Genomic DNA, 14228 nt, shown 5'->3' with positions numbered 1-14228 from the left:
GTGGTCAAGTCAAGAAACTTGTCTTCACATAAACGTTCTTGTATTGAGAGCCATTTACAACGGCCTTCTACAAGTGGTCCATCTTCAAGATCAGCCCGTAAAGATCCAGTCGGACAATGTAACAGCGGTCGCATTCATAAACCGTCAAGGCGGAACGAAAAGCAGAGCGGCAATGGCATAGGTGTCAAAGATCCTCCTCTGGGCAGAAAGACATACAAAAGCTCTGTCAGCGATTTTTCATTCCGGGAGTGGACAACTGGGAAGCAGACTTCCTCAGCAGACACGATCTCCATCCAGGAGAATGGGGCCTCCACCAAGAAGTCTTCGCAGAGGTGACAGGTCTTTGGTGAGTTCCTCAAGTAGACATGATGGCGTCTCGTCTCAAAAAGAAGCTTCAGAGATATTGTTCCAGGTAAAGAGACCCTCAAGCAATGGCAGTGGATGCACTGGTGACCCAGTGGGTGTTTCGGTTGGTATATGTCTTCCCTCCACTTCCACTCATTCCAAAAGTTCTCAAGCTCAAAAGAAGAACAGGTGTTCGAGCGATCCTCATTGTCCCAGACTGGCCAAGGAGGGCTTGGTATCCAGATCTTCAGGAGTTACTCATAGAAAATCCTCTTCCTCTTCGCGAGGACCTGCTGCAGCAGGGGCCGTGTGTGTATCAAGACTTACCGCGGCTACGTTTGAAGGCATGGCTGTTGAGCGCCGGATCCTAGCCCGAAAGGGTATTCCCAAAGAAGTAATTCCCACTCTTATTCAGGCCAGGAAGGGAGTAACGTCTAAACATTAACCACCGTATTTGGAGAAAATATGTGTCTTGGTGTGAAACCAAGACGGCTCCAACGGAAGAGTTTCAGTTAGGACGTTTTCTCCACTTTCTCCAGGCAGGTGTGGATGCGGGCCTGCGATTTGGGTTCAATCAAGGTCCAGATTTAGGCCTTGTCCATTTTTTTTCAGAAACAATTGGCCTCCCTTCCAGAAGTTCAGACATTCGTGAAAGGGGTTCTGCATATCCAACCTCCATTTGTGCCTCCTGTGGCACCATGGGATCTTAATCTTAACGTGGTGTTGCAGTTCCTTCAATCGGATTGGTTTGAACCGCTACAGGAGATAGAGTTGAAGTTTCTCACTTGGAAAGTGGTCATGCTGTTGGCCTTGGCATCCGCAAGGCGGGTGTCTGAGTTAGGGGCCTTGTCTCACAAGAGCCCTTACTTGGTTTTCCATGAAGATAGGGCTGAGTTAAGAACTAGTCATCAATTTCTTCCGAAGGTGGTTTCTTCTTTCCAAATAAACCAACCTATTGTGGTGCCAGTGGCTACTGACACCTTCGCTGCTTCAAAGTCTCTGGATGTTGTCAGGGCTTTGAGAATCTATGTCGCAAGAGCGGCTCGGATACGGTAAAACAGAGGCTCTGTTTGTCCAGTATGCTCCCAATAAGATTGGGTGTCCTGCTTCTAAGCAGACTTTTGCGTGCTGGATCAGAGGTACGATTCAGCACGCTCATTCCATGGCAGGTTTGCCGATACCGAATTCGGTGACTGCTCATTCCACTAGAAAGGTGGGCTCATCCTGGGCGGCTCGGCATTACAACTTTGCCGAGCATCTACTTGGTCAGGGGCAAACACGTTTGCTAAGTTTTACAAGTTTGACACCTTGGCCGATGAGGACCTACAGTTTGGTCAATCGGTGCTGCAGGGTCATCCGCACTCTCCCGCCCGTACTGGAGCTTGGTATAACCCCATGGTACTGAAGTGGACCCCAGCCCAGTGCGTACTTTACCTGCAGTTGTTATTTTGTTAAAAAAATTTTCAGCACTATTGCTGTAATGTTCATGCCTGTTGGCATGAGTTTTGTTGAATGCCATGTGTGTGGCATGGTTGAAGTGTGAGCTGGTATGAATCTCACCATTAACTTAAAAGTTAATCCCTTTCCTCGAAATGTCCGTCTCCCTGGGCACAATTCCTATACTGAGGTCTGGAGGAGGGGCATAGAGGGAGGAGCCAGTTCACACTCTGAAAAAGTCTTAAAGTGTCCATGGCTCCTGCGGAACCGTCTATACCCCATGGTACTGAAGTGGACCCCCCGCATCCTTTACGGACTAGTAGAAAAGGATTTACCGGTAGGTATTAAAATCCTGTTTTTAGCAAAACAAAAAAGTTAGCAATTGGACAAAACCATGTTGCCCAGCAGGTGGGGCAGATGTAACATGCATGTGTGCATGCTATTGCTAAATTCTTGTCTTCACATATGTGGAGGCTTGTACCAGGTATTTCGTGGGGTCTGGTATGGGAAACCGGCGGACAGAATACAGACACTGGCAGCCCGACTGTCTGAAATCCTGACAGGGTCGCTGATGTAAACTAACCCTAATCCTAACTCTCTCCCGTCGCAGCCTGACCATCCCCTTTGCAGCCTAACCGTCTCCCGCCACAGCCTAACCCTCCCCGATATGCTTACGTTAAGGATTATGGCAGTGTGGAATCCTGTACGCCGGGATGCCAGCTACATTCCATTACATGATGTAACCATAAATGGGGTGATAACTACAGTGTGGCTCATCAGATGTCCCAGCATCACTTACTATGCAGCAGCGCCATGTGTTGTGTGCGTGTGTATGTATGTATGTATGTATATGTCTGTATAGTAATAGTAACCCCCCCCCCCGAATAACTCAGTTTTTATACACACTTTTTTTTGCTAAATGTATTAAGTCCATTTAATATGCAGAGCTATCCTTTTAGCTGCATGACAAGGGGCGCACTGGGTAAAAAAAAACAACAACTTTTATTAGCTCTAGATACACAGTGGTATGCATATTGAATGATCTCTAAGGTCTCATTCAGGAATATGTAGTGTTAATGCATTTTGAGGACATGATGACTGTCTGGAGGGATATGAACACTCTGGTCATAGTGTGTTGTGAACCGACCAAATTGGTTCCTTGTATTATGCAGACCAAACACACTTCAAACGTAGCATAAGAATCATGCAGAAGTCCATTTAATTTAGGTGGACTTGGACATTTGGGAATGTTCCCTAATGGTTGGCATTCACTGATCTGTTAGTGTTGGCTGTGACCAATAGAAGATCCCTGGGTTATGCTGCAAGCTTTATATGTGGCATTCACTGTGCTTACAGTGTAACACAACTCACGCCTGAAGTCTAGGAAAGGTCTTTCAAAAAGATGAAACTCAGAATTAGGCCCTGTGAGAAGGGATCCTGCCTCCTTAGAAAACTCCACCTGCTCAATAGACCCTGCCTCCATTAGGATTGCTTCCTGAAATTTCCCAGGCTGGTTTTCCATCCCAATCTGTCCCTGACCACTGAAAATTGTATTGCCGAGGGGCTATCCTGTTAGCCCTGATGCCAGCGCTTATTGGGGGTTTGGTTTCACCAGCTTTAGGCAGAAGAAGCCAAATCCACGATAAAGCGGCCTGTTTTTCAGCAATCGCAAAAAATTATAGATCCACAGCTTTTCACAGACACTTTTTGTATTTTTTCGCATGAAAAACGGGGGTTTTCATGTGTAACAATAGGAAAGCTACAAAACAAAATTGGCAAAAACGTTTTAAAAACTGCAGGAAACCCGTTTTAGCTGGCCTGACATTTTCCGGGCTAATAGTTATACCGGGCATAATGTTACTTGCCTTTTTTGTTCTGAACTCTGATTCAGCCCCAGATTGTGTACTTTTTTTGTATGTGGATGAATATACAGGTTTTATCCAGTTTAGGAAACATTATATTCCTGATTTACATCCAACTCGATGTTAGACCTTCTATGTCAACACAAACGTTAATAGCACTGTATTAAAAATAACATGACCTATTTGGTTTACAGGTCTTTCTTCACAGTACCTGTAATATCCCTTTTACACCTAAATACGCAGGTCGCAGCCGGGAGCCTGACACGGGTGCTACCCGGCTGTGACCCCCGTCAGCCCCCTTTCTTCTGCAGTCACCAACCCCGGCATATTGCCTGGTTGGTGACGTTGCCGGTGATGTGGTAGCGCTGGGAGATCACATGATCTCCCAGCGCCGTACTTCCATACACTGTGAACGGGAGCCGGGTCGCATCCATTTACACAGCACAGCTTGTCGGGTTGAACCCGTGTTCAACCCTGCAAGCCACCCGAGTTGGAAAATCGGGTCACTTCACCTGGATTATTCCAACTCTGCCTTTTTACACCAACCAGCAACACGGGTTATGCGCGTTCATGTGCAATAAACCGTGTTATATGCTAATTGGTGTAAAAGAGGTATTAATGTGGGAAAACTGTTGTATCTCATGAGTTTTGTAGTTGGTACTTTCTTCTTTTCTAATTTCACCAGGATACTTACCGTATATACTAGAGTATAAGTTGACCCGAACATAAGCGAGGCACCTAATTTCTCATACGTCCTAGATGATGCTGGGGATGCTTAAAGAACCATGGGGTATAGACGGGATCCGCAGGAGACATGGGCACTTTAAGACTTTAAAAGGGGGTGTGAACTGGCTCCTCCCTCTATGCCCCTCCTCCAGACTCCAGTTAGATTCTGTGCCCAAGGAGACTGGTCACACACAGGGGAGCTCTACTGAGTTTCTCTGAAAAAAGACTTATGTTAGTTTTTTTTTTTATGTTCAGGGAGCTCTGCTGGCAACAGGCTCCCTGCTTCGAGGGACTGAGGGGAGAGAAGCAGACCTACTTCTGTGAGTTCAAAGGCTCTGCTTCTTAGGCTACTGGACACCATTAGCTCCAGAGGGTTCGATCACTTGGTGCGCCGAGCTGCTCGTTCCCGGAGCCGCGCCGCCACCCCCCCTTGCAGAGCCAGAAAAAAGAAGCCGGGTGAGTAAAAGAAGAAACGAAGACTTCAGTGACGGCAGAAGATTCCAGGTCTTGAGGTACCGCACAGCGGTCGCGCTGTGCGCCATGCTCCCAAACACGCAGCGGCACTGACAGGGTGCGGGGGGGCGCCCTGGGCAGCATGTGGACCTGAAAGTAACTGGCAAAAGTTATCTGAAAAGTGCCTAGGCACTCAATATAGACCCCCGCCAGTATAAAAATGTTAAAATGAGCGGGACTGAAGCGCGCCGATGAGGGGGCGTGGCTTTGCCCTCACAGCTCTGACCAGCGCCATTTTCTCTTCACAGAAGCTGCATAGGCGCTGGCCCTGACCTCCAAACTGCTGTACAAGTAACAGGGTGCAAAACGGGGGGGCACAGTAGATTTGGTGCTATTATCTTTATTATGAAAGCGCTAACAGGTCTGAGGCATTGTATATAAAGCTTCAGTACCCAGATAGGCGCTGGGTTGTGAGCTGGCAAACTCCCTCTGGGTCTCTCTAACAGGCTTTGCTGTGGGTCTGTCCTCTATAGCCCAGTGTGATTGTGGGTGTCGGTACGTGTGTGTCGACATGTCTGAGGCTGAGTGCTCTTCCCAGGAGGAAGCCGGAGTGGGGACAGAAAAAGCGGTGGGAGTGACCCTGTCGGCACCGTCGACTGCTGAGTGGGTAAATATGTTGAGTGTTTTGAATGCAAATGTGGCTCGGTTGACTAAGAAATTTAGATAAATCTGAGTCTAAGAACCAGACATGGAGGAAATCCATGGAGGATGCATTGTCACAAGCTCAGACCCTTTCGGGGTCACAGAAACGTGCATTTACCCAGATAGCAGATACAGATACCGACACGGACTCTGATTCTAGTGTCGACTATAGTGATGCCGGATTGACTCCTAAACTGGCTAAGAGCATTCAGTACATGATTGTGGCAATAAAAGATGTATTACATATCACTGAGGACCCTGCTGTTCCTGATACAAGGGTCTGTATGTTTGAAGGAAAGAAACCTGAGGTAACGTTTCCTCCCTCTCATGAACTGAACGCTCTTTTTGAAAAGGCTTGGGAAAATCCTGACAAGAAGGTACAGGTTCCCAAAAGAATTCCAGTGGCATATCCGTTCCCCTCTGGGGACAGGGAAAAGTGGGAGTCAATCCCCACAGTGGACAAAGCTCTGTCGCGTCTGTCCAAGAAGGTGGCTCTTCCGTCTCCTGACACGGCAGCTCTAAAGGATCCTGCGGATCGTAAGCAGGAAAATACACTAAAATCCATTTATGTCACTACAGGTTCGCTACTCAGGCCTGCCGTTACTTCGGCATGGGTGAGTAGCGCTATTGAAAAGTGGGCAGATAACTTGTAATCTGAGATAGCTACCCTGGACAGGGATAACGTGCTATTGACTCTGGGTCATATCAGGGATGCTGCGGCATATTTAAAAGAAGCTGCAAGAAGGACGAGGATCCTCCTTCCTTGCTGCAAGTGGAAGGGGAAAAAGGTCACAGGCTGTGGCAAGTTCCAAAGAACAGAAGTCCTCTCCGGCTTCTACCAAATCCACCGCATGACGCTGGGGCTCCTCTGCGGGAGTCCGCACCAGTGGGGGCACGTCTCAAACTCTTCAGTCAGGTCTGGGTTCGCTCGGACCTGGGTCCTTGGATATTAGAAATAGTAGACCAAGGGTACAAATTAGAGTTTCAGGACGTACCCCTCACTGACTTTTCAAATGGGCCTTGCCAGCTTCTCTTCCAGAAAGAGAGGTATGCGCTGCGATACTAAAGCTGTGTCAAAATCAAGTCATTGTCACGGTACCCCCGTCACAACAGGGGGAGGGTTTTTATTAGAGGCTGTTCATGTTACCAAAGCCGGATGGCTCGGTCAGACCGATTCTGAACCTAAAATCCCTCAATTTCTTTCTAAAAAAATTCAAGTTCAAGATGGAATCTCTCAGAGCAGTGATCTCCAGTCTGGAGGAGGGGGATTTTATGGTGTCGGTCGACATAATGGATGCCTACTTACACGTCCCCATATAACCTCCGCATCAGGCTTACCTGAGGTTTGTTGTTCAAGATTGTCATTACCAATGTCAGACGTTGTCGTTTGGTCTGTCCATGGCTCTAAGGATTTTCACCAAGGTTATGGCGGAAATGATGGTTCTCCTGCGCAAGCAGGGAGTCACAGTTATCCCGTACTTGGACGATCTCCTCATAAAGGCGAGATCCAAGGAACAATTGCTGAAAAACGTTGCACTCTCTGAAGATTCTGCAACAACATGGTTGGCTCCTAAATTTGCCAAAATCACAGTTGGTTCCGACGACACGGCTGTCGTTCCTGGGTATGATTCTGGATACAGAATTACAGAGTTTTTCTTCCAGTGGAAAAGGCTCTGGAAATACAGAACATGGTAAACCAGATTCTGAAACCGGCAAGAGTGTCGATTCTTCAATGCGCTCGGTTGCTGGGAAAGATGGTGGCGGCCTACGAGGCCATTCAGTATGGCAGGTTCCATGCCAGGAGGTTTCAGTGGGACCTGCTGGACAAGTGGTCCGGGTCTCACCTGGGCATGCACCGGAAAATATTCCTATCTTCCAGCACCAGGATATCCCTTCTGTGGTGGCTGCACAGTTCTCACCTTCTGGAGGGACGCAGGTTCGGGATTCAGGATTGGATCCTGGTGACCACAGATGCAAGTCTCCGAGGCTGGGGAGCAGTCACACAGGGGAGAAATTTTGAGGGATAATGGTCAATCCAGGAAGCTTGTCTGCACATAAACATTCTGGAATTAAGGGCCATTTACAATGGCATTCTGCAAGCAGAACATCTTCTTCGCGGTCTGCCCGTTCTGATTCAGTCAGACAACATAACAGCAGTGGTGTACATAAACCGCCAGGGCGGAACAAAAAGCAGAGCGGCAATGGCTGAGGCCACGAGAATTCTTCGCCGGGCGGAGAAACATGCAAGCACTCTGTCAGCGGTCTTCATTCCAGGAGTGGACAACTGGGAAGCAGACTTCCTCAGCAGACACGATCTCCATCCAGGAGAGTGGGGTCTATATCAAGAGGTCTATGCAGAAGTGACAAGTCATTGGGGGATTCCTCAAATAGACATGATGGCGTCCCGCCGCAACAAGAAACTTCAGAGATATTGTTCCAGGTAAAGGGACCCTCAAGCGATGGTGGTGGACGCCCTAGTGACACTGTGGGTGTTTCCGTCGATATGTGTTCCCTCCACTTCCACTCATTCCAAAGGTGATAAAGATGATAAGAAGAACAAGGGTTCAGGCGATACTTATTGTTCCAGACTGGCCAAGGAGGTCCTGGTATCCCAATCTTCAGGAATTACTCATAGAAGATCCCTGGCCTCTTCCTCTACGAGAGGACCTGTTACAACAAGGACCGTGCGTGTATCAAGACTTACTGCAGCTGCGTTTGACGGCATGGCGGCTGAGCGCCAAATCCTAGCCCGGAAGGGTATTCCCAGTGAAGTTATTCCCACACTTCTTCAGGCTAGAAAAGAAGTAACGGCAAAGCATTACCACCGTATTTGGAGGAAATGTGTCTTGGTGTGAATCCAAGAAGGCTCCTACGGAGGAATTTCAGCTGGGGCATTTGCTCCATTTTTTGCATGCAGGTGTGGATGCGGGCCTAAAGTTGGGCTCAATTAAAGTACACATTTTAGCCTTATCAATTTTCAGAAAAATTGGCCTCCCTTCCAGAAGTTCAGACCTACGTGAAAGGCGTACTACGCATCCAACCTCCCTTTGTGCCCCCAGTGGCACCATGGGATCTGAATGTGGTGGTGCAGTTCCTGCAATCTCATTGGTTTGAACCTTTGCGTAAGGTTGAGTTAAAATTCCTTACTTGAAAAGTAGTCATGTTGTTGGCCTTGGCATCCGCAAGGCGGGTATCTGAATTGGCGGCTTTGTCTTACAAAAGCCCCTATTTAATCTTCCATGCTGATTGAGCGGAGTTGAGAACTCGTCGGCAATTTCTGCCAAAAGTGGTTTCATCGTTTCACGTAAACCAGCCTATTGTGGTGCCAGTGGCTACTGACGCCTTGGCGGAATCGAAGTCTCTCGATGTGGTCAGAGCTTTGAAAATCTATGCCGCCAGAACGACTCAAATTAGGAAAACAGAGGCTCTGTTTGTCCTGTGGGCTCCTGACAAGATTGGGGCTCCTTCTTCCAAGCAGACTATTGCACGCTGGATCTGTAATACGATTCAGCAAGCTCACTGTACGGCAGGATTGCCGTTACCGAAATCTGTGAAGGCCCATTCTACCAGAAAGGTGGGCTCATCCTGGGCGGGTGGTCGAGGGGTCTCTGCATTACAGCTTTGCCGAGCTGCCACTTGGTCAAACACTTTTGCGATGTTTTACAAGTTTGATACCCTGGCTGAGGAGGACCTCTTGTTTGGTCAATCGGTGCTGCAGAGTCATCCGCACTCTCCCGCCCGTTCTAGAGCTTTGGTATAAACCCCATGGTTCTTGAAGCATCCCCAGCATCCTTTAGGACGCATGAGAAAATAGGATTTTAATACCTACCGGTAAATCCTTTTCTCTTAGTCCGTAGAGGATGCTGGTTGCCCGGCCCAGTGCGGGCTGTATCTGCAGTTATTAGTTATGGTTACACATGTGTTGTGTTGAGTTCAGTCAGTCTGTGGATGATGTTAGTCATGCCGTTGCATGCGTTGTTGAATGCCATGTTGTACGGCGTGTTTGAGGTTTGAGCTGGTATGTATCTCACCTTAGTTTAAAAATTTAAATAAATCCTTTTCCTCGAAATGTCCGTCTCCCTGGGCACAGTTCCTATAACTGGAGTCTGGAGGAGGGGTATAGAGGGAGGAGCCAGTTTACACCCCCTTTTAAAGTCTTAAAGAGCCCATGTCTCCTGCGGATCCCGTCTATACCCCATGGTTCTTGAAGCATCCCCAGCATCCTCTACGGACGAAGAGAAAAGGATTTAAAATCCTATTTTTACCACAAAAACCTGGGCAAACTTATTGACTCGAGTATAAGCCTAGGGTGGGAAATGCAGCTCTAGCTGTACACACACTGCCAGATATGCCCTCACACTGCCAGATATACCCCCACTCACACTGCCAGATATGCCCCCACAGTGCCAAATATGCCCCCACAGTGCCACACATGCCCCCACCCCCAAGTGCCAAATATGCTCCCCCAGTCCCAAGTACAACTTACCCTCCCCGCTCCCCCGCTGTTTTGTGAAGGAGGGACATGGAGGGCACAGCGCGCGCCTCTCCTGTGTCCCTCCTGCGTCTCCGGCGGCAGCGGTGGGTCTATTAAATGAAGTGCCGGTTCGTGATCCAATCAGAGCTCACGAACGGGTACTTAATTTAATAGACCCGCCGGAGAGACACAGGAGAGGCACGCGCTGTGTCCTCCATGTCCCTCCTTCCCAGGCACTGACTCGAGTATAAGCCGAGGGGGCTTTTTCAGCATTAAAAAAAGTGCTGAAAAAGTCGGCTTATACTCGAGTATATACGGTACTCTACAGAATAAAGCAGTTAAGGTTTTTTTGTTATTCTAATACTAGTTGGGAATACTTCAATAATATTTATTATTACTATTCTTATTATTAATGTTGGTAGAAAACTATTTGATTTTTGAGTTGGTTAAAGCTGGTAAACTAAATGTTTAATGGCTCTTTATTTGGAATACATATGTATTGCCTGCAGATGGGATGCCGGCTGTCGGTATACCAACAGCGGCATCCTATCTGTCGGAATCCCAGCAGGGCTGGCACACTTCGGGGCCTGGTGGCCCGCTTGGTTGGTTGCATGGACCCACCAGCCTACAGGGAATAACCCTCTGTGGTCAGGATTCCAGCTGTCAGCATTGCACACACCAGCTGTCGGTATTACGCATTGGTCTTCAGATCGCCTGGATCCTGTCAGCCGGTATTTTAACTGCATCCTCCTTATTTGCTGTCTTTGATCAAATATAACAATAGTAAAACTCTCAGCATTTAAATTTTGATTGGTGGAAGAGCACAATCCAGAGACAGGCAGTTATGGAAGTGTCTGCTCCCCCTAGCTGCCTTATACAGCTAATGACAAATTGGGTTAAAGGCCTCTGTCATTAAACTTGCAGTTACAACTTGCCATTACTTGGTAATGGGATATTTGGAACGAAAGTATTTGCTTTCTGCATATAATAATGGTATTTTCTTTAACTACTAAGTTAAAGATCACCCGAGACTAGTTTATTAGGTACTGTAGATTTGTTTTTTTAAGTTTAACATGTAAATTTCAATTTCTTTATTTTATTTACAGTCAATATTTGCTCCATTTCTCACGTTGCAACTTGCATTCATGGGATTGTCCAAGTATTTTCCAAAGGTAAATATTAATTGTTTCTTAAACTTTTGTTGCATTGTACGTATCCACTGAACAGGTTGTTGAGTTGAACGTGTAACATTTGAAGCCCTGCGGTTGGTTGTACAGCTGCCTGTGGTTTTAGCCTGTGCCACATTTACATGTTAAACATAATTACCATGGTTCGATACATTATACCGACATGTCACAAGAATGTTGACATGTTCATCATGTTGACATCGATATGGAATGTCGGCATGGTCATAATGATGAAAATCCATTTTCAAGTATTCCTAAGCATATCCTTAAACTCAATGTCATTTTCACTGTGTTAATATGTCAACATGTAGGATGTTGACATTTTTACCATGTTGGCAGAACTGTCATTATGAATGTTGACAATGTGACTGCCTACCATTTACCGTAATATTATATAAGTGTAATTTCTTTTAAAAATAATACTAGTATTTTTTCCTTCCCCACTTAGTTAGTGTTTGTTTAATTCACTGCACAACCCAAAATAGTCTGTTATGGATAAAGGTTATATTATTGTTGTGCAGTAAACTGAATATTTGCTGCTTTTATTCTCACTACAGTATATCAAGTGAAACACCAGATACTTGTAGCATATTCTTGACAAAAAGGTAAAGGAGTATAAAAAAGCGCTCTGTTCTGAAGGATGTGTAGCAACCAATCCAGTGGAGCTAAAAGCAAATTTCGCCTTTAGTTTGTAGTTAACCAAAATGTAGTGGTATCAATTATATAGACTTATTCCTCTTTCATCCATCTGGTGGATGCTGTGTCATTACATCTGGTTTAAAATGTGTGGGCTATGGAGTTTTGCAATAGAATATATAAAAAGTCATCCTACCTCCAGCAGCACCTCGACAGTACCTCAGTCTAGTTTTTACGCCATGGGGCGCAGGCACACTTTCCTCATAACTTGTAGTTAGGTTTAATTTATGTTTTCTGCAGCAGGGTACATTATTCATAGGGAAACATCGGGGTGTAGAGATGGATCTGGAACCAGGCACCACCAGGTAAAGCTTCAGCTGTCCCAGGATGCATTGGGGCCCTCCTGTATCACCCCTCCTTCAGGCACTGTGAGCTGAGTTTTGACACAGGCAGCCCTGAAAGCTTTTTATTTTTGACTGAAAGTTGAAATTTTTCTCTGGGCTGGCAGCACTGTAAGTCAGGGTGACTTCAGCGCTGCGGCTCCATCAGCCCCCAAGTGGCGCCGCATACTCCGCTGGCTTGCCCGGGTACTTGCGGCGGGGACGTCCATGGCAATAGGCACAACTGTGGAACGCTTCCTGGGATCGCGTGGCTGCTACCGGGAGGCAGGTAAGAGGGTCTCCTAGCAGGACCCACCATTTAAATTGCGTTCTGCCGTGGTCTGGGGAGACTGACCCCGGCGCTGGCGTGTACACCGTCACCGAGCAGGGACCCTACTAGACCATAAGGGCACAGGTCAAGTGTATTAACACCTAATTTAATAAGGCCCTGTAGTACCTGGGGTGAAAGACCAGCATAGGGGAGCAGTGATCGCGCCAAGCAAAATAAATTGTGGGTCCTAGGGACCCCTCACTATAAAAAATTGGGGTCCTACTTCACCGTTTCTGGGTCGCATCACACTTTGAGGGGTGAGGGAAGGCTGCAGTTGGCACTGTGCGGGGGCCAGGTGGCATTTAGGATAGAGGGGTAAAAAAGCAAGTAGCAGTTGGGGCAGAAGCAGGGAGAAGTTGGGGCAGAGCTGGGAGTAGAGGGGGGCTGTAAAGGCAGGCAGCACTGGGGGTAGGGAGAGGGTAAGTTCAGACAGTAGTTGAAAGTGTTGGGGTGGCTAGTGGCAGGCAGTGCTGGGAGTAGTTAGGGGTTATTTGTAGATAGCAGCTGTGGCAGTACTGGGGGGCAAGGAGGGATTTAGGGGCAGGAAGTGCTGGGGGTACAAAAGAGGCATGGCTAGATAGCAGCTAGTGCAGTAGTGGGGGCATGGAGGGGTTTAGGGGCTGGTAGTATTGGGGGTATAGAGGGGGCACAAGTAGATAGCTTGGGTGGTACAGGGTGGCAAGGAGAGGGTTAGGGTCAGGCAGTACTGGGGGTAGGGATGTGGCTTGGGTAGATAGCAGCTGGGCAGTACTGGAGAGCAAGGGGGGGTTAGGGGCAGAAGTACTGGTAGGGAGGGGGCATGGATAGATACTGGGGATAGAAAGGAGGCATGGGTAGATACTGTGGGTAGGGGATAGCTGGGGCTGTACTGGGGTCAAGGAGGGGGTTAGATGCAGGAAGTGCTGGGGCTAGAGATACAGCATGGGTAGATACTGGGGGCAGTGGATAAGTGGGACAGTGCAGGGGGGCGAGGGGGTTAGAGTCAGGAAGTACTGGGGGTAGGGTAAGGGTAGATGGCTGCTGGGGCACCGGAGTCACAACCTCTACACATGTGTGGCTGGCAGCGGGGACCCTGGGCGTATATGACAGCACCCCTATAGTACTATATACACATCTTACCAGGTGCCGAGTGCAGGAAGTAAGGCTGAGGAAGTAGCCGTGGCTGTGTGTGGGCACTCTCCAATGATGGCATCCTGGTCAGCGGAGCTGCAGCCAAGGAGAAGATGCTGAAGCGCTGGGTGTGTAGGAGGGGTGACGGCTGGTATCTAGGAGGCGATGTCCGGTGCTCGGCAGATGCTCCTTTCGGGACTCGTGAGACGGCTCTGCGCGTGACAGCTTGGCCGGTCTCTGTCACAGGGAGAGGGTGAAGGCTGAAGACAGACATTCTGCTGCCCAGGAGGTACGCTAGCTGCTGCATGGGTTGTTACTGTTAGGCAGTGGGGTCAGGCCGCTCTGATGCGGCTGGCCGCTGTCGGTGTATCAGGGCAGACAAGTGGAGCAGGTCAGTAAAATCTTATTGGCTGACACTGTGCACACAGGCATCAGCGCGTCCTGCAGGACCCGCTCATTTTTAAAAACTGTGTCAATGCGCTATAACGCGTATTTTGTGATCACTGGAGGGTGTTAAAGAGAGGGGGAGGAGCAGGAGATAGGGAGGGATGCGAGTGAGTGTGTTAGAGAGGGAGGGAGAGAGAG

General features: G+C 48.1%; 1 protein-coding gene across 2 annotated transcripts in view; it reads left to right on the top strand.

The window, feature by feature from the left end:
• The window catches only part of CAMLG (calcium modulating ligand), a 146965-nt gene that overhangs the window by 64012 nt on the left and 68725 nt on the right, over positions 1-14228 (top strand). For both annotated transcript variants that reach the window (XM_063928266.1, XM_063928267.1), the window contains exon 3: positions 11106-11171. In XM_063928266.1, the coding sequence (XP_063784336.1) occupies positions 11106-11171 (66 nt within the window). The remainder of the gene's footprint in view (positions 1-11105; positions 11172-14228) is intronic.

This window comes from Pseudophryne corroboree, chromosome 6, assembly GCF_028390025.1.
Source record: "Pseudophryne corroboree isolate aPseCor3 chromosome 6, aPseCor3.hap2, whole genome shotgun sequence".
NCBI classification, from domain to species: Eukaryota; Metazoa; Chordata; class Amphibia; order Anura; family Myobatrachidae; genus Pseudophryne; species Pseudophryne corroboree.
Note: the sequence above shows the minus strand (reverse complement) of the source record. Positions and strands in the feature narration are given on the sequence as shown.